This window comes from Ranitomeya variabilis, chromosome 1 (assembly GCF_051348905.1).
Source record: "Ranitomeya variabilis isolate aRanVar5 chromosome 1, aRanVar5.hap1, whole genome shotgun sequence".
Lineage (NCBI taxonomy): Eukaryota > Metazoa > Chordata > Amphibia > Anura > Dendrobatidae > Ranitomeya > Ranitomeya variabilis.
The window spans coordinates 891,072,294-891,092,618 of NC_135232.1; the positions used below are offsets into that span (position 1 = coordinate 891,072,294).

The 20,325-nt window shown below is 46.6% G+C and overlaps 1 protein-coding gene across 1 annotated transcript in view; it reads right to left on the minus strand.

Moving 5' to 3' along the window:
- Window positions 1–16,088, minus strand: part of USP53 (ubiquitin specific peptidase 53) — a 40,527-nt gene extending 24,439 nt beyond the window's left edge. The window contains exons 1-5 of the mRNA XM_077278506.1: window positions 15,628–16,088; window positions 6,014–6,106; window positions 3,700–3,834; window positions 1,099–1,212; window positions 934–1,016 (exon numbers count right to left, since the gene is read on the minus strand). Of these exons, the coding sequence (XP_077134621.1) occupies window positions 934–1,016; window positions 1,099–1,212; window positions 3,700–3,834; window positions 6,014–6,106; window positions 15,628–15,774 (572 nt within the window). The 5' untranslated portion in view covers window positions 15,775–16,088. The remainder of the gene's footprint in view (window positions 1–933; window positions 1,017–1,098; window positions 1,213–3,699; window positions 3,835–6,013; window positions 6,107–15,627) is intronic.
- Between the last annotated feature and the right edge of the window lie 4,237 nt (window positions 16,089–20,325).

Below are 20,325 nucleotides of genomic sequence, written 5' to 3' on the forward strand. Positions count from 1 at the left end.
ATCTCACCAGACTATATTCTCCCAGTATTTCACAGACTTGTCCAAATGTTGTTGAGCGAATTTTAAATGCACTTGAACATGCTTATTGTACAGCAATGGAGTCTTGCGTGGAGAACTTACATATAGGCCATGCAGGATGAGTGCACTACTTATAGTTTTACTTGAAACAACTGTACCTGCTGACTCTAGGTCTTTCTGTAGCTCTCCACAGATGGTCCTTGGCTCTTGGGCAACTCTTCTGATTATTCATTTCACTCCTCTGCCTGACAACGTGTGGGGAGCACCTGGTGATGGCCAGTTTATGGTGAAATTATGTTCTTTCCATTTCCAGATTATGGCCCCAACGGTGCTCATTGGAGCCTTCAGTAGGTTAGAAATTATTTTTATAAGCCATCAGTTGAACCAGCTGATATTTTCAAGTGGCATGTTTGCCTTCTGATTATTGAAAGTCTCATGACTTTCCACACCTCTTTCATCATGTGTTCAATACTTTTAGCTTGTGTTATCTTTCAAGATTACATATAACTTACATTTATGGACATCTATGGTTTGATATCTTTTACTGTGTGGGTTGGATGGGTTGTTACAGACATCTGGTGAGAATTTCATGTCAATAGCACCTTTCGAAATATAAATACTTAGAAAATTGGTGATGTGTTCAATACTTATTTCAATTACTGTATATGCATGTAGGATATAGATAGCGAATATATATCCATCTACATATATATCTATATATCTCTATCGATATCTACATACACAAACCTTTTGACATGCAAAAAATTAGAGAATGATATTTCAGCATGAACGACTTCCTACAAGACTAATAGATTAACGAAGACCAATGCAGAGCACAGAATTTTGGCTAAGTGGAGTAAGATACTGTAGGCCAAACGGTCTGTAATAACACATTATTTAGGGGTGAATGCTTACCAAAGTGCAGTAGTAGAAATGTAACGTACAAACTCTGTAAAAGGCAATGGATCAGATGATGCTCCACAGCTCCGACACACACTCTGTGGAAACACACATTATAAGAAACAGAAGATAAGGAGGGGTAGTTATTGGCAATTCGGGAACTCCGCGCACGCATCATACCTGCTCATACAGAGTCATGGCGAACTTCTGATGGGTAATGCAAGATTTGGAAGTGCACATATCACCTTCACTATTTGGCACAATATGGAAATGAATTCGCTGTAGTATATTTTCCTGTAAATAGCACACAATAAGAAGAAAAATAAACATTTATTGAGAACACTGAAGATGAGCAGATGAAGATTTTCCTTTATGAATGAATCACAAGCAGCCATAACAGAGCGCACGTACAGAATATGGGGCCGGTTCTGCAGCCATGAACATACAATCTGTACTATAAGCTTTGACCAAGATTTACAGACAGTGCATAAACCATTTATCACACGTAGCTTTTACTAGTATGGGGCAGTGTTGGACACATAATCAAGGTGTCGATCGATACAAGTATCCGAAGCAACAAGACCCAAGCTTTAGAAACGTACACAAGTTCAAAGTTTTCCTATTCCAAGGTTATTTGCACCTTTTCTCCCCACAGAGAGTTGACTACAAGTCACCTTAAGGTAGCCATTTCATCCCAAATTACAGCGGCTCTGGGTCACTCTAGGCTAAACCTTGCCTAGAATGGGTAACGGAAATTTATTATGGAAAATACACCACAATCCACATGCAAATTGTGGTAAAAACAAAACAAAAAAAAAAAACTGGTGTATATCTTGGTGTGACAATTCATTAGGCATTTTAGGTGCTTTTGGCTCCCATATAGACAGTTTTCTAAGGTATCCAGAAAATAGAGCATGAGAGGTTCTAAAATTCACCAGATATATAGTTGGCGGGCGCGCAATATATGGCCCTAATGACTCAATCCAGCATTTTTATTTTTTTTTCCTATCCGTTAACTATCAGTAATTTATTATCAGGTTTCCAGAGCTGCTCCCGGCCCTCTTCTGCACCATATGAACTCACCAGTTACTTTTCAGCTCACACTGCGGACCATTTCCTTTTTTATGCCATGTTCACATGTTCAGTATTGAGTAATGAGCCCTTATTTGAGATTGAGGCTGTCATAGATTTACAGTAAGACCACGTTCACATGTTCAGCATTCGGTCAGTATTTTACCTCAGCATGTGTAAGCCAAAACCAAGAGTGGGTGATAAATGCAGAAGTGGTGACGTGTTCCTAATATCCTCTTCCTCTGATTGTTCCACTCCTGACTTTGGCTTACAGATACTGAGGTAAAATACTGATTGTATGAATGTGGCCGTCATGGATTTACAGTAAGGCCACGTTCACATGTTCAGCATTCTGTCAGTATTTTACCTCAGCATGTGTAAGCCAAAACCAAGAGTGGGTGATAAATGCAGAAGTGGTGACGTGTTCCGAATATCCTCTTCCTCTGATTGTTCCACTCCTGGCTTTGGCTTACAGATACTGAGGTAAAATACTGATTGTATGAATGTGGCCTTAATGTAAATCCATGACAGCCTCAATCTCAAATAAGGGCTCATTCAGAAGTTCAGTTCTCGTGAACGAGTGCGATCTGTGTTTTTCACAGATAGTCTATGGAGCCATGCACATGTCCACTTTTTTCCTCAGACTGAATGGTCCACAGAAAATATCAGAAACATGTCAGATTTGATCTGAGGGTCGGATCAAAATCAGCAATACAAATCACAGGGTTCGTGAAAAAAAAAAAATTGGACTGCACTTGTATAACATCCAACTGCGATCCGATTTTCACGAACTGTCAGAAGGAGGAAAGTGAAGAATATTTTCACTCTGAACACAGATTCAACTCTGATCAGAATGATCAGTCCGATTTTCTCGTACCCATACACTGAAGACGCTCTATGTGCATCTAGTAATGTTGATCTATTATTCCCATGTGAAGCAGCCGCTGCCGGGTTACGTAGGACAGCTCCAATTCATTGGAATAGGCGGCGATCTGCAGTAATCAGTAGCGACCGCTACACATTGAATGGAGCAGGTCAGTGCAGTTCCGTTCAATGGGTCTGATCCTTTAACTCACCATTCTTAATGAAGTCAGTGAAGGAGTAAGATACGCCATTTAATGAATTGGACACATTAAAACTGCCGAGCGCCTCCCCCAGAAGTGTTACTCCAATCAGGGTCTAGAGAACATTTCCTGTGCAATCAATATCATGATGCATTTGCTGTGCGGACATCACCATGCCATCTCTCACCCAAACTCTACCCGCTTTGGCAGAGCTGTCAAAGACTGGCATAAAAGCACCAAAAGCCAAAAAATTTGTGTGTAACTGAGTAGACATTGCAAGAAAACACCTTGATGAATCGGGAACAAAGTGTTTATAGCTCTGATAGCGGCTGGATATAAACACCTGATTGATGGCGGTGGTCAGAGTCAGGCGCCACCAAGCCGAAATTGATAACCTGTCCTGCGTCATCAATATTAGATGCTTGGACATTCACTTTAAGCAAGTAAATAAACAGTTGGTGTAAAGAATAGAAAAGTATAACCTGTCTATCGAGATGCATCAAACTTGTCGTAATGGCTCATGTGGAGCCAACTGTGGTGGATCTTCTTCCTGCAGCTGATGCCCATTAAGTTAGAACTGCAGAAATTCTGACTTGTGTGTTAAATGTGAATATAGTCAAAGATCATCAGGAAAGACAATACTCACAAAACATTCAGCAGCATCATCCATCAGGCCAAGCTGGAAGCGGTGCTCATCTTTAAAGCTCTCGGCAAGGGCAAGCCTCATGGCGTCGGAGGGGAGCACCTTCTCTCTACTAGTCTGAAACTGGGAAAATATGGACTGAGGGAAAGAGAAGCAAAACAGCAACATTACAATCACAATTGTCCCATGAGCTCCACCATCACAAACAAGCTATTGTAGATATATTGACTGCAGTTTTAGAGATCAACCAGATAACAATTGGACAAGTGAACAGGACAAGTTAGATGGAAAATTCCAAAATGTCGTCTGCTGTCCATCCCGTTAGGCTACATGCCCACAATCAGCGTTTTGGACGCAGCACAACATCCAAAACTCTGCCTTCTACATCAGAAGAACGGAGGATGGGATTTACAGAAATCCCATGCCCACTGTGTTTCTATTTACCAGCGGTGCCAGTTACGAGCCGCAGCATGGAAATTTCTGTAACGGATTTTGACCAATAGAACTACATTACATGCGCTAAATCTACATGGATTAACAAACAGGTGCGGTAATTGGAAAAAGTGAATGCCGGCTCACCTGCTTGTAGTTCAATTCAATTGAGGAGCACGAAAAACGTCCTGACCCAGACGTAAGGCATGCAATAGAAAAATGATGAATTCCAGCTTCATTAATACATGAATTCATTAAAAAATATCTGAAAATGACAGTCACAAATGGAAAGGAGAGATGGCGATTTGATAAACAAGAGATGATGTGAAAGCTTTGAGAAAACCACCATCTCTCCTTCCCGTTTGTGGCCACGTCATTTTAAGATTTGTTTTTCAATAAATTCATGTTTTAAGTGGAGCTGGAATTCATCGTTTTACTATTGCGGTAATTAGAACGAAGTGGTTTGGACACAGCAAGAATACACTGCATCCAAAATGTTGATATTAATGATCGTACGGTCGTAGCCTTACAGACACCTGGAAGCGCTGTTCTGTAGCTTGCAACCGGCAAACATGCCTGGGGCTACCGATGTAGGCGGTATGTAGTGGGTGGTGCATGGATTGCCAGGAGCAGTTTTACGTGGCACAGTTGCTACCTTCAGAACAATAAGGCACCTCCGTTATGTTTAGATGCATTAATAATTAGTGATGAGCGAGTGTGCGAATAGGTGTTATGCGAGCATGCTTGTGTGTTCGGCGTGCTCGAATACTATGTTCCAGTCCCGCAGCTGCATGTCTCGTGGCTGTTTGACAGGCACAAAACATGTAGTGGTTAGGTAATCAATGCAAGTGTTGCAGCTGTCCAACAACAGTGAGACATGCAGCTGCGGGGACTGGAATATAGTATTCGAGCACGCCAAAGACGCTCTATTGGCGTAACACTTATCTGAGCACGGTTGCTCATCACTAATTGATATTCAATAAATTTCAGAGTATATAAGTGGATGAACTAAAGGGAAGAAGTTGAGGATACTCATTCAACCACACTGCTGGGACTAAATTGTAAAGAGGATTTCCACCTAAATTTTACATAGACCAACATACAACCGTTTTGTCACTTCTGCCCTTGGCACCAATGTAACTGCAGGCTACAGGAGTAACTTGTGACACGCTGGCTGCTAGGGACAAGATGTCTGACAACAACATGAGTCATCTGCTCAGCTGAAAACTTGACTGGCATGGTGGGGACAGCAGAGCAGGCAGCCGCAGAGACACGTCAGTGCTCGTCTCAGACTAATAAAGTCAGAGAACTGCTGTTACATAGACGCCTACTATAATCTACAGGCTGCAATGGTAGTAACATTCACCACCACAGTTTGTAAACAAGCCCAGGCGCTGACACTATCCAGTGTTTCCATGTAAATGCAAATAAACCTGTTTAACTGGAAAGCAATGCAAAGGAAAGGTGAAGGGATAAAAAAATACTGTTAAGTAGGATGGAAATGACTCCTTTAAAAGACTGTCTTAGTGGTGGGTGGTCATCATTAAAAATGGCGCCAAGATATGTGCAGATCAACTTCCGGCGGCCTTCAGGAAATGTCGGAGGTGGCGCATGTGCAGAATGATGAGCCAAGATCTCAATGTGCCACCTTCAGCACCATTTTTCCAAAAAACGCCTTAGGTCGATCTGCCCATGTGACAGCACCATTTTCATGAAGATCGCCACCAGCGAGAGCACCGCCCACAGCTAAGACGGCACCAGCCCAACATTTAAATGAATGTATGATGATGAATGCAAAAGAGGCAGCAGAGGGGCCGTGGCTGAGCCCTCTAAGCCGAAGACCCCAATCACAGTCCCGCACCAAAACTTAAAACTGGTTACTTACCTTTAAAGCACAAAATATGCACGCTTCTCCTAAACAAACGTGTCCAGTTAGCCCACGTAAACTGCGTCGAAAGATGTCCAACTGCCACAAAACCTGCAAGGCAAGCAGAATGGCAAATTAAGTCAACACAAACACTTAATGGGGGTCCCGTAGTGCAGATTCCTCAGTCACATGGAACAATCGCATGAGAATGGCTGGACTTCATAGACATGTGTATTCTCAACCTACGCACCCATGTACTCAGCTGAAAGCAGTAACATTTCTCCTTGTGGAGAGTGACATGTCAAGCCTGGCATGTCAGAGTGGGGAGTCTTATGCGCCATGCACGCTCCTCTAGGAAATTAGGTATGCAACTTGCCTCTTCAGGGAGGACAACGATGAATTGAACTCTAGCGCCACCTACTGGAAGCAACGATCTTAAAAGCCAATATGGAACCTTTAACGAGGCTTGCTTAAAAGTTAATTCTAGTGCCAAATCTGCTTTGAGATCAGAAGATATGGAATAATTACATAGACAATCACTATTAAAGGGGTTGTCCCCATTCATCAGCCTCCCATAGGTTCAGTTCTGAATAAACAAACAAAAAAAACCCTTAAGCGTTACATATCCTCACTGGGTCCAACGCTGCCTCTCTGCTTCTGCCCCAGCCTTTCTTCATTGGCTGCTCAGAGATGACAATCGATGGAGTTAGCTGTCATGTCAACAGCGCTGCAGCCAATCAACAGAGGCAACAGATACTGTATTGGACCCAGTGTGGTTAAGTAAAGCTCATGGGTTAAATAAAATCTAAATCATCTTAATGAGCCTAGGGGGGCAAGCCTTTCAATCTACATTATGTAATATTTCATATGGAAATTCACAGCTACAGAAAAGTAGATCATGACAACAACCAGATGTCATAGGGAACAACCAAAAAGGAAGGACCCCCAATACTCAAACAGTTAAAATACAGCCAATGGGAATGCAAGAAATGGTCTTGTGGCAAAGGGCCGCCCCCCATACCTGAAGATTCAGTACTCAGATATTTCACCATGAATTTACACTTCTGAAAAGTCTTCGTAGAACTCCTCATATGCCATTTTTCTGTTACTTCTCCTAGAAACGTACGAGTAACGACATCGAGGTGTCACCATTTCTCTTGTCACAGAGGCTCGGCCAATGTCAGACTGTACAACCGACACCTCCCAGTGACAAATTCATTCACACATGTCCATGAAGAATAACAGAAACAGCAGCTAATCATTCAAAAAGAGGCTTCCTCCAGAATGACTATTTCACAAGAAATACAGTTCCAAAGTTTCAGGACGACCTTAAAGGAAGGGGACTAAGAAAGAAAAGTCCACATAAGCGGTAAGGCCATACCATCAGGCGGCACAGATACCGATACTATGTACAGTGTTACTTCCCCTCCAGGCTTCACAGAACATGGCTTCCAAAATAACCAAATTCCTTGGGTTGTCTCATTTTAGGAACGTTACATTTTCCTCTTGTTCATTCTAAATGTAGCTGCTGATGAAAAGATTTCTTATAGTTGAAGGCTGCCTAAAATGTTACACTCAGGGATTGTGCACACGTTGTTTATTTGCAGTATACTTTTCTGCTGCAAAAAATGACATTGGCAGGAAAAAAAAAAAAGACTAAATTATGCACTTTTTTAGTGTGCATTTTTTCCCTCCATTCATTTAAATGGCTGAAAAATGCTGCAAAATTATTGAAAGACCCGACATGCTGCAGATTGGAAGAAAAAAAAAAAAAATAACGCTTTGAAGATTCAAATCTGCAAGCAAAAAATAAGCAGCTCGTGCCAGAGCTTCCAGAAACCGTATTCATTTGGACGGTACGGTGGGATGCTATGGGGTTTCTGTACATCTCTCACACTGTTCTGGAGAGATTGCCCTTTTTATGTAGAGCAATTTCTATGATCTATACAAGAGGATCTGACTTGCAGGATTATCTGGGGGGGGGTTATGCTTTAGGCAGCTCCACATAATCAGCCTGTAAGCACCACCCAATTGGTAAAGACAATAGAGGAGCAGAACTAGATAAAAAGTTCCAACATTACTAGAACTGGGCAGCGGATATATATATATCAGGGGTAAAAATGGAAAACCGACACTTGACCTCACACACCATTTTATATCATCTCATCATGTTTCACATTTGACCTGCTGCATACATGTAAAATATAGGAGAAGATTTTGGCAAACTACAGATTCCCAAATATAAGGTGGTAGGATGCTTCTACAGTGCATGATTGATGTGGACCTTAAGAAGGAAAAAGCAGAATATTTACATTTTCCTAAACAATTTCCTAAAAACAACATGTAACAAGCGCTTTCATTAAGACAAGCATTTTCTTCTTTAATCTCATAAAGGAAATGTATTTCTGAGTCAATCGGAGCTCAAACGAATTTCCTTCCTCCCATTAAAAGGTCCCTTGGAGACTTATCTACAGCTTGGAGGAAAAGTAACCCTTCAATCAGGAGGCAGACACTTTCTGTGTGAAAGTGGAGAAATATCTTTTCCAAGCACAGGGTGGGATCAGACCCTCTCACACTCTCAGCCCCGGGCCTGAGGTGTCAGTAAAGGGCCCCATCATGCCATCAAGGACCGCACAGCTTCAGGTTACGCCACCACGTGTGATGCCGCCCAGCCACGCACCCTGGCACCGGCTAATGAAACATCTTGGCATACTTAATGCTTGCATCAGATCATTTTAATATTGAGGTCAATGGATGCAAACGCTGTTCAAATATCCTGCTGCCTCCCACGCCGGACTGACACACATGAAGGACGGACTAGTGTTAGAAGGAGTCCCACAAATATTAACAGAAAGCTAGCCAAAAATGGAAGCGTACACAAGAAAAAGGTTATTTTCTCTGGCAGACTCCTGAGATTTGTCAGTGTATAATTAGTGACCACCACTCCTTAAAGGGAAGGTTCACCGACCCAGCACAATACAAGTTAACAGTATGTAAAAGCTAAAATCACCCATGGTTTTCTATCGGCAGGGACAAAAGCCCAGTCTGTCCACGGTTCCAGGCCAGAATCAGGGTGTCTCGCACGTCTTTATCACACCTCATCCGTGCGCGGTCAGATATGATCACTGGCAGCACACACATTCTATGTCTAGGTTTTTTTGCTGACTGATGGTCCACAAGAAAATAAATAAATAAAAAGCAAAATATAAAGCCCCGTTCCTCAGCAGGTCTCATTTCTGGACCAATCTCGCCTAGTCAAGCGAATGGGTCTACAAAGAAAATGGACAACACACAAATTCACACGGTGTCTGTCTGACTTTCGAAACCTGAGAATATTTTTTTTTTGCATACAAGAAAAATGCAAGACACATGGACTTCTGAATAAGGCCATGTTCACACAGTGCGTTTTTTACCGCGGAATCGCGGCGGTTTTGCCGCTGCGGTTCCGCAGCTGTTTTCCATGCAGGGTACAGTACACTGTACCCTATGGAAAACAGGACACACTGTGCACATGGTCCGGAAATTTAAAAAAAAAAGCCGTGCTGAATAGCTCCCGGAAAAAAGAAGGAGCATGTCAATTCTTCTTCCTGAACCGCAGCGGTTCTGCACCCATAGACCTCCATTGTGAGGTCAAAATCGCAGTAAAACCCGCAGATCAAAAATATATCTGCGGGTTTTACTGCGGTTTGTTGTGCAGAACCGCTGCAGCCGGAAGTGCGGGGAAGCCGGCGGAAGTGCGGGGCCGGAAGTGCGTGGGCGGAGAGACATGGAGGCATACCGGCGCATGGGGATCGTGTCGGCCGTTTGATTGATTTGGTATGTGTGTGTGTGTATGTGTGTGTGTGTGTGTGTGTGTGTGTGTGTGTGTGTGTGTGTGTATGTGTATGTGTATGTGTGTGTGTATGCGTGTGTGTGTGCGTGTCCCCATGCGACGCTAGTGCCTCCATTGTGCTAAGTCGCCGTATGGACTACTACTCCCATCCGGTATTAGGATGGGAGAGTTGTCCCTGTGTCCGGCGACTTAGCACAATGGTAAAGTTACACCAAACACCTACACACAGTACACATACATGACACACAGTACAGTACATACAACACATAACACAGAGTATATACTCACCAACAGCACACTTGTAGGCGAAGCCCTCGATCCTCCAGGAAAAAATCCCAAAATAATAAACCAAATCCATACTCCCTGTCCGCAGAATCCATAAAACGAGTGTCCCACGCCGATCGGCTGCTCTCCGGCGATACACTGCCAGAAGCGAAGCTCCTAGCAGTGTATCGCGTACTGTCCCGGAGCTCAATGACTCCGGCGTCTCGGTTAACAGCAGTACAGCTGCGTTGAACTTTCCCACGCAGCACTGCCGTTAAGCGAGAGTGCCGGGGTCAATGACCGCCGGTAAACTCGCTCGCGCATGCGCAGTGACACACCGACAGGAACTATGGCTCCTGTCAGTGTGTTGCTGCATCCGTGGAGAGCAGACATATCTCTGGATGTGTCTGTTCTCCATGGAAAATCTTCGTGGGATACATGGCACTTAAATACGTGGCACTTAAATACGTGACACGTGTCACTTATACGTGATACGTGTCACTTAAATACGTGACACGTGTCACTTATACGTGATACGTGTCACTTAAATACATGATACGTGTCACTTAAATACGTGGCACGTGGCACTTAAATACGTGGCACGTGGCACTAAAATACGTGGCACTGAAATACGTGGCACGTGGCACTGAAATACGTGGCACGTGGCACTTAAATATGTGGCACGTGGCACGTGGCACTAAAATACGTGGCACGTGGCACTTAAATACGTGGCACGTGGCACTACAATACGTGGCACGTGGCACTTAAATACGTGGCACGTGGCACTGAGATACGTGGCACGTGGCACTTAAATACGTGGCACGTGGCACTAAAATACGTGGCACTGAAATACGTGGCACGTGGCACTGAAATACGTGGCACGTGGCACTTAAATATGTGGCACGTGGCACGTGGCACTAAAATACGTGGCACGTGGCACTTAAATACGTGGCACGTGGCACTACAATACGTGGCACGTGGCACTTAAATACGTGGCACGTGGCACTGAGATACGTGGCACGTGGCACTAAAATACGTGGCACTGAAATATGTGGCACGTGGCACTTAAATACGTGGCACGTGGCACTGAAATACGTGGCACTTAGGCTATGTTCACATTTGCGTTGTGCGCCGCAGCGTCGGCGCCGCAACACACAACGCAAAGTAAAACGCAGCAAAACGCATGCACAACGCTGCGTTTTGCGCCGCATGCGTCCTTTTTTTGATTGATTTTGGACGCAGCAAAAATGCAACTTGCTGCGTCCTCTGCGCCCGGATGCGTGCGCTGCAGTGACGCATGCGGCGCAAAACGCGGAGCGCTGTCATTCAAAACACGTCCACTCATTTTGGTGTTTAGTCCCAAAATGGAGGATGGAAGAAGAAAAGGGTTGGACAAGGAAATGACATCATTTCTTTTTTTTTTTTCCCCCACTGCAGTTAAAGCTTTATTTGTGTCAAACACAGACAATTTGCAGAGAAAACTGCATAAAAAAACGCACAAAAAACCGCGCTAAAAAACGCACCAAAAACGCACCAAAAACGCACCAAAAACGCACAAAAAACGCACCTGCGTTTTCTGCAGAGACCTGCAGATTCAGTCAGGAAAAAAAAAGGATGGAAATCCTGAACGTGTGAACATAGCCTAAGGCTTCTGCTGTGGTGTAAAGTATAGTAGAGAAATGCGGTTCTTATAGAAGAACAAAAAACTACCTGGACCTAAATCACCTCTGCCCCCTTCATAACCAAAACCTCCTTTGACCCGACTGGTGAGAATGGATTGCCTGCAGCGTCAAACAACTGGTCCCAGGGCAGTCATCACTACTGGTAGGTATTGTAGGTCAGCAACTATTGAAATGAATAGGATCAGAGCACCATTTATAGTTGGCCACCACAGGAGCTGAATACAGCCGATCACAGGGGTGCCAGGCATCGCATCCCCACAGATGGCTAATGCAAAGGATAAATCATCAATACCTTAAAGGGAATCTGTCAGAAGGATTTTGCTATAATCTGAGGACAGCATGAGATAGGGGCCGAGACACTGATTTCAGCTTTAGGACACATTAGGTGTGTTGTCTCCATACAATGACTGTTTTATCACCAGGAGATTATCACTGCCTGGACTACAGATTGCATGAGCCCTGGTCCAGCCAGGCCCCCTCCGATAAGCATTGATGGTACCAGAAGTTATGATATCCCATTCATTAATAACTTGCCCACTGCAGCCACAGGCCATGGCAGCCACAGGCCATGGCAGCCATGTGCTGTACATGTAGGAGCCACCAGTGAGCAATGGATAGGATGTCATCATTGCAGGATTTTATAACATTCTACTATAAGATTATAGTTATGTAAGGAATACAAAAGTTCATTATTATAAATGAGATATCATCACTCATTCTTACCATTATCAACTGTGACTCCTTACAGATCGCAGGACTCTGAACCGATGCACCACATCCGTTCCCACTGCCATTGGTTTGTAGCAATACATTTACTATTAGCAAATAATTGGGTGCCTCTGCTCTGCAAACTTGTAGGTGGAAGCGCCTTGTCCTTTCAGGGGGGTCATTTCTGAATGACTGCCTCTGACCAGAAGAGTACATGCTAGACACCAATGGGGCACTTGTCGGTATGTCATCCGTGACCAGCAGTCAGGACCAAAAACCACAGAGTAAACACTGCACACCAGCAGGAGGCTTAGGGTATGTTTCCACGGTCAGGAAACGCTGCTTTTTTGACGCTGCGCAGAGCTGCAGCGTCAAACAAGCAGCGTCCAGATGTTCCAGCATAGTGGAGGGGATTTTATGAAATCCTGTCTCCACTATGCGTGGAAACCCGCACGCGGCGGCCCTGCGACTCCGGACGTGCTGCGTGTCTTTTCAGATCGCAGCATGTCCGTACACCTTGCGGGGACGCAGCGTCCCTGCAAGGCATATCACAGGGCCCTATGGGACAGAGCGATCATCCCGGATGTGAAGAGTTAACACATCCGGCATGATCGAGTCCCAGAAAGGGGGCGGGGCTTAGCGCCGAGCGGCTTCGCCGCTGCGGCAGTACCGCCGGCCATCCTGAACGTGGAGACATAGCCTTAGGGTGTGTGTCCACGTTCAGGATTGCTTCAGGATTTGGTCAGGATTTTATGCAGGTAAAATCCTGACCAAATCTGCACCTGAGGTCACTGGCAGGTCACCTGCGTTGTTCTTGAGTTTTTTCTGCAATGTAAGGACATGCTGCGTTCTTAAAAGACGCGCCGCATGTGAGTTTTCTCGGGTCTGCCGCATGCGTCTTTTACTGCATAGTGGAGTCGGGATTTCATGAAATCCCCTCCACTGTGCTGTAACATCTGGACGCTGCGTTTTTTATGCATGCTGCTCAATGCTGCGTCAAAAACGCAGGGTTTCCTGAACGTGGACACATACCCTTACTGTCACCAAGTCTTGTCCTACAGCACTTGTGCTTCTGCTAAACCCTTCATACACTTTAATCAGCCATGGTATGGTGCCAACTCAGAATGGCACCTGGGGAGGGTCAAATGGCTCCAAAGGTCACCTAGTCATCTATCTACGCTGAGCAGGAATGCTACAGCCATGGAAAGGACACAAGGGACAGAAAGTACAGAGTTTCAGGGTTCATTGTTTTGCCACAGCCATAAAGCCACAGGCCAGTAATTTATTCATTAGCAAGTCAATCCAGGGGATGAACTATCAGGGCCTTAGTGCAATGCCAGATCAATAGGGTGAGAAAACATGCTGTGCCCATATCAATTATTCACATGATAACTGACACTTGGTACAAGCACCCCTAGTCAAGTGCCACCTCGGAGCACGCCTTCTATGCCGCACACACGGGCACGCTTGTTCTTCTACGACAATGCCAATGGATCCCAAATAAAAGAAGAAAAAAAACAACTAAAAGGACGCAAGTTGTAAAAACGTGGAACACGCACAATAAACCATATGATCCAGCACATAAATAGCATCAGTGTGTACATGGTATTTATTAAAACAGATGTCCAATGCGAAGAAAAATGAATGCTTGGATCTGAGGTTACACATGACCGTAGAATAAACAGACACGGCATCCAAAACTGGTATCTGCCCATGTACAGAGCCAACAGCCAGCTCAGAGGGCATATACACAGACAGCTCCCAGGGCTCACACTGACAAACCCCACACAGGGGTAAACCTGGCGATAGCAGAACACGGAGGGCACAAGTGACACCGGCAAAGAGGACTGGGGATCATAGGCTACACACGGGGTAAACCTGGCGACAGCAGAACACAGACAGCACAGGTGACACCGGCAAAGAGGAGGACTGGGGATCATAGGCTACACACGGGGTAAACCTGGCGACAGCAGAACACGGACAGCACAGGTGACACCGGCAAAGAAGCAAAACTTGTAGTTTTATAGAGAGTGAAGCAATACCTGTGTACACAGATGGGGAATAGTCCTCTAACTCAGCTGTGTATACCACATCCACTTGCATCGTACACCTGGACAAACATACAACATAATGTCCTCTAGCATCCTGTACCTGATCCACCGTCGTCGTGTCTCCGGTCACCAGGTGCGCACCGTCGTCGTGTCTCCGGTCACCAGGTGCGCACCGTCGTCGTGTCTCCGGTCACCAGGTGCGCACCGTCGTCGTGTCTCCGGTCACCAGGTGCGCACCGTCGTCGTGTCTCCGGTCACCAGGTGCGCACCGTCGTCGTGTCTCCGGTCACCAGGTGCGCACCGTCGTCGTGTCTCCGGTCACCAGGTGCGCACCGTCGTCGTGTCTCCGGTCACCAGGTGCGCACCGTCGTCGTGTCTCCGGTCACCAGGTGCGCACCGTCGTCGTGTCTCCGGTCACCAGGTGCGCACCGTCGTCGTGTCTCCGGTCACCAGGTGCGCACCGTCGTCGTGTCTCCGGTCACCAGGTGCGCACCGTCGTCGTGTCTCCGGTCACCAGGTGCGCACCGTCGTCGTGTCTCCGGTCACCAGGTGCGCACCGTCGTCGTGTCTCCGGTCACCAGGTGCGCACCGTCGTCGTGTCTCCGGTCACCAGGTGCGCACCGTCGTCGTGTCTCCGGTCACCAGGTACGCACCGTCGTGTCTCCGGTCACCAGGTACGCACCGTCGTGTCTCCGGTCACCAGGTACGCACCGTCGTGTCTCCGGTCACCAGGTACGCACCGTCGTGTCTCCGGTCACCAGGTACGCACCGTCGTGTCTCCGGTCACCAGGTACGCACCGTCGTGTCTCCGGTCACCAGGTACGCACCGTCGTGTCTCCGGTCACCAGGTACGCACCGTCGTGTCTCCGGTCACCAGGTACGCACCGTCGTGTCTCCGGTCACCAGGTACACACCGTCGTGTCTCCGGTCACCAGGTACACACCGTCGTGTCTCCGGTCACCAGGTACGCACCGTCGTGTCTCCGGTCACCAGGTACGCACCGTCGTGTCTCCGGTCACCAGGTACGCACCGTACGACCACCACCTCACTACAGGTACTAGCAGATCACGTACACAGACAGGTATGGCCGCTCACCTGCACGGCGCTGTTCAGGAAGCAGCTGTTCTGGCCGGGCTCATTGAACAGGCCTTTAGTGGGGGCTAAGGAGAGCATACTGCCCGGCTGGTAGACCTTCCCCAGGTTCCCCCCCGCCTGCCGGCGGAATAGTTTCACCCAGGCCATGTCCCTCCGCCGCACGTTCCACAAGGCACAGCAGGTAGTCCGGGCACAGCGCTGCTCACACCGGTGTCGCTCCTGCCCCTAGTGGCCGGGAAGGCTCCATCTTCTCCCGGTGGCCGCACACGTGTTATCCAGTCCCGGAGCCGCTCAGCTCTGTGCAGCTATGAGAGGGAGCACGGAGACGTGTGGGAGGAGGAGGAGCCGCCGGGCGGGGGAGGAGCCGCTCTCTGGTGTCAGGAAAGGAGGAGCGCGCAGATTTTCCGAGCAGTCAGATCCCGTCCGTGACCCGCAGCTGCCGCCAGCGGTGACCGTCCCGTGCCCGCTACTGCCAGGCGCTCGGCGGACGGTGGGGGCGATGCGCGCAACCAGGACTCCGCCCCCTTGTTTTTTGTTTTCTTTTCCGGGAGCTCACCTGTACGTGACGTGCGGGGGCGGGGCATCACCTGATTGGTCACCTGGCGTTCAGGGCAGGTGGTGGGCGTGGCGTGTGACAGTGCGCGTGAGTGGCCCGGGGAGGCTGAGTGTGGCCTGAGCTCCGGCTGCAGCTAGTTCTACCTGTCATGCGGAGTCGAGGCGGGGGGATGGGGTTATGGCTCCACTCTATGGGGCGCTGTGCGGACAGTGCCGCCTCAGAGCGGGGGCATTACCGGCCCGTGTGACGCGTGTATTACTGTCGGTGTTCACAGGAAGGCGCTTCAGGGAACCGCCGGCCTCTTTTGTGCCGGGAGCTTGGCCGCCAGCGGTTTTTCTTGTGTATACAGTAGCGAGTCTACTCTGACGGCCGGACATGCGCACTGCAGGGCGTGCTTACATTGCTGCACATAGGCTCAGGCTTTACATTCTAGTATTTGGCTTTAACAAAACTTTATTGATCCTGTAATGTGCAGCCGGAGGCTTTCGGGATAAAATAGGCTAATTTTGGGTGCAATGGTCATGTGACGTAATGTAGCGTCACCAGCGGGGGGAGGTAGCTTTATTTTTTGTTTTCTGCCCCAGACAGAGGCTATACGTTGGGGTTTTCCCGTATTTGTTTCTTTTTCTTTGCCGCATTCCAAAAGCCATAATTATAAAAAAAAATTGTATCTGTATGCGCTCATGTATTTATGCAGGTCAGGATGAGTTGTATTTCTAAGTGACACCATTTTGGTAGACATACAACCTTTTCACTAAGGTTTATTAAGGCCTCGTTCAGACTGCCGTGCTGAAAGACGGAGCGGTCACATCCACGATTCCTGTTCCTGTGCGCATCCCCCCCATGTGCTTGTCTGCATTATAGAGGAGCTGCCTTCCATTGTCTGTAAAACGGACTTAAAGGGGCTGTCCGGCCTTGGGCACAAGTCTGCCGTCACGCTACATATCTATATATATAATTGTCTAAGGGTCTGTTTGTAACCAAAATCCCGCGTCGCTGATTGTTCGCGTCCGGCCGGCCTCGACCAATCAGCGTTCATAAATAAACTACATACATATACTAGAACGAGAATAACATGAAGGACAGTCTGTGAGGGAGAGAATAACATGGAGGACAGTCTGTGAGGGAGAGAATAACATGGAGGACAGTCTGTGAGGGAGAGAATAACATGGAGAACAGTCTGTGAGGGAGAGAATAACATGGAGAACAGTCTGTGAGGGAGAGAATAACATGGAGGACAGTCTGTGGAGGAGAGAATAACATGGAGGACAGTCTGTGAGGGAGAGAATAAGGCTGCCGTCACACTAGCAGTAGTTAGTCAGTATTTTACATCAGTATTTGTAAGCCAAAACCAGCAGTGGGTGATAAATGCAGAAGTGGTGCATATGTTTCTGTTATACTTTTCCTCTATTTGTTCCACTCCTGGTTTTGGCTTGCAAAATACTGATCAAATACTGCTAGTGTGACGGCAGCCTACATGGAGGACAGTCTTTGAGAGAGAGGATGACATGGAGGACAGTCTGTGAGGGAGAGAATAACATGGAGGACAGTCTGAGAGAGAGCATAACATGGAGGACAGTTTGTGAGGGAGAGAATAACATAAAGGACTGTCTGTGAGGGAGAGAATAACATGGAGGACTGTGTGAGGGAGAGAATAACATGGATGACAGTCTGTGAGGGCAAGAATAACATGAAGGACAGTCTGTGAGGGAGAGAATAACATGGAGGACAGTCTGTGAGGGAGAGAATAACATGGAGGACAGTCTGTGAGGGAGAAAATACCATGGAGGACAGTCTGTGAGGGAGAGAATAACATGGAGAACAGTCTGTGAGGGAGAAAATAACATGGAGGACAGTCTGTGAAGGAGAGAATAACATGGAGGACAGTCTGTGAGGGAGAGAATAACATGGAGGACAGTCTGTGAGGGAGAGAATAACATGGAGGGCAGTCTGTGAGGGAGAGAATAACATGGAGGACAGTGTGAGGGAGAGAATAACATGGACTAAAGTCTGTGAGGGAGAGAATAAAAATGTTCCCCGTTTTTAAGTTTATCATATGGTAAAATAAATGGTGTCTTTGAAAACTATAATTCATGCTGTAGAAAACAAGCTGTCATACAGCGACAGATGACTAATAAAGTTTGACTCTTAAAATAAAGACAGGAGAAAAACAATGGCAGTGTGTCCAATGGGTTAAAACATAAATGTAAGCACCAATGTTTATATGAATACTAGATGGTGGCCCGATTCTAACGCATCGGGTATCTACTGTATCTACTATATAATTGTCTAAGGGTCTGTTTGTCTGTAACCCAAATCCCGCGTCGCTGATTGGTCGAGGCTGGGCGCGACCAATCAGCGGTCATAAATATACTACATACATATACTGGAAGGAGAATAACAAGAAGGACAGTCTGTGAGGGAGAGAATAACATGGAGGACAGTCTGTGAGGGAGAGAATAACATAGAGAACAGTCTGTGAGGGAGAGAATAACAAGGAGGACAGTCTGTGAGGGAGAGAATAACATGGAGGACAGTCTGTGAGGGAGAGAATAACAGAGAACAGTCTGTGAGGGAGAGAATAACATGGAGGACAGTCTGTGGAGGAGAGAATAACATGGAGGACAGTCTGTGAGGGAGAGAATAGCATGGAGGACAGTCTGTGAGGGAGAGAATAACATGGAGGACAGTGTGTGAGGGAGAGAATAACATGAAGGACAGTCTGTGAGGGAGAGAATAACATGGAGAACAGTCTGTGAGGGAGAGAATAACGAGGACAGTCTGTGAGGGAGAGAATAACATGGAGGACAGTCTGTGAGGGAAAGAATAACATGAAGGACAGTCTGTGAGGGAGAGAATAACATGGAGGACAGTGTGTGAGGGAGAGAATAACATGGGGGACAATCTGTGAGGGCGAGAATAACATGGAGGACAGTCTGAGGGAGAGAATAACATGAAGGACAGTCTGTGAGGGAGAGAATAACATGGAGGAAAGTGTGTGAGGGAGAGAATAACATGGAGGACAGTCTGTGAGGACGAGAATAACATGAAGGACAGTATGTGAGGGAGAGAATAACATGGAGGACAGTCTGTGAGGGAGAGAATAACATGGAGGACAGTCTGTGAGGGAGAAAATAACAGGGAGGACAGTGTGAGGGGGAGGACAGTGTGAGGGAGAGAACAACATCGAGGACAGTGTGTAAGGGAGAGAATAAAAATGTTCCCCGTTTTTAAGTTTATCATTCACTGTGTGCAGAATTATTAGGCAAGTTGTATTTTGATCACCTGATACTTTTTATACATGATGTCCTGCTCCAAGCTGTTCAGGCTTGAGAGCCAACTACCAATTAAGTTAATCAGGTGATGTGCATCTCTGTAATGAGGAGGGGTGTTGCCTAATGACATCAAAACCCTATATAAGGTGTGCTTAATTATTAGGCAACTTCCTTTCCTTTGGCAAAATGGGTCAGAAGAGAGATTTGACAGGCTCTGAAAAGTCCAAAATTGTGAGATGTCTTGCACAGGGATGCAGCAGTCTTGAAATTGCCAAACGTTTGAAGCGTGATCACCGAACAATCAAGCGTTTCATGGCAAATAGCCAACAGGGTCGCAAGAAGTGTGTTGGGCAAAAAAGGCGCAAAATAACTGCCCATGAATTGAGGAAAATCAAGCATGAAGCTGCCAAGATGCCATTTGCCACCAGTTTTGCCATATTTCAGAGCTGCAACGTTACTGGAGTAACAAAAAGCACAAGGTGTGCGATACTCAGGGACATGGCCAAGGTAACGAAGGCTAAAAAAACGACCACCTTTGAACAAGAAGCATAAGATAAAACGTCAAGACTGGGCCAAGAAATATCTTAAGACTGACTTTTCAAAGGTTTTATGGACTGATGAAATGAGAGTGACTTTGGATGGGCCAGAGGCTGGATCAGTAAAGGGCAGAGAGCTCCACTCCGACTCAGACGCCAGCAAGGTGGAGGTGGGGTACTGGTATGGGCTGGTATCATCAAAGATGAACTTGTGGGACGGTTTTGGGTTAAGGATGGAGTGAAGCTCAACTCCCAGACCTACTGCCCGTTTCTGGAAGACAACTTCTTCAAGCAGTGGTGCAGGAAGAAGTCGGTATCGTTCAAGAAAAAC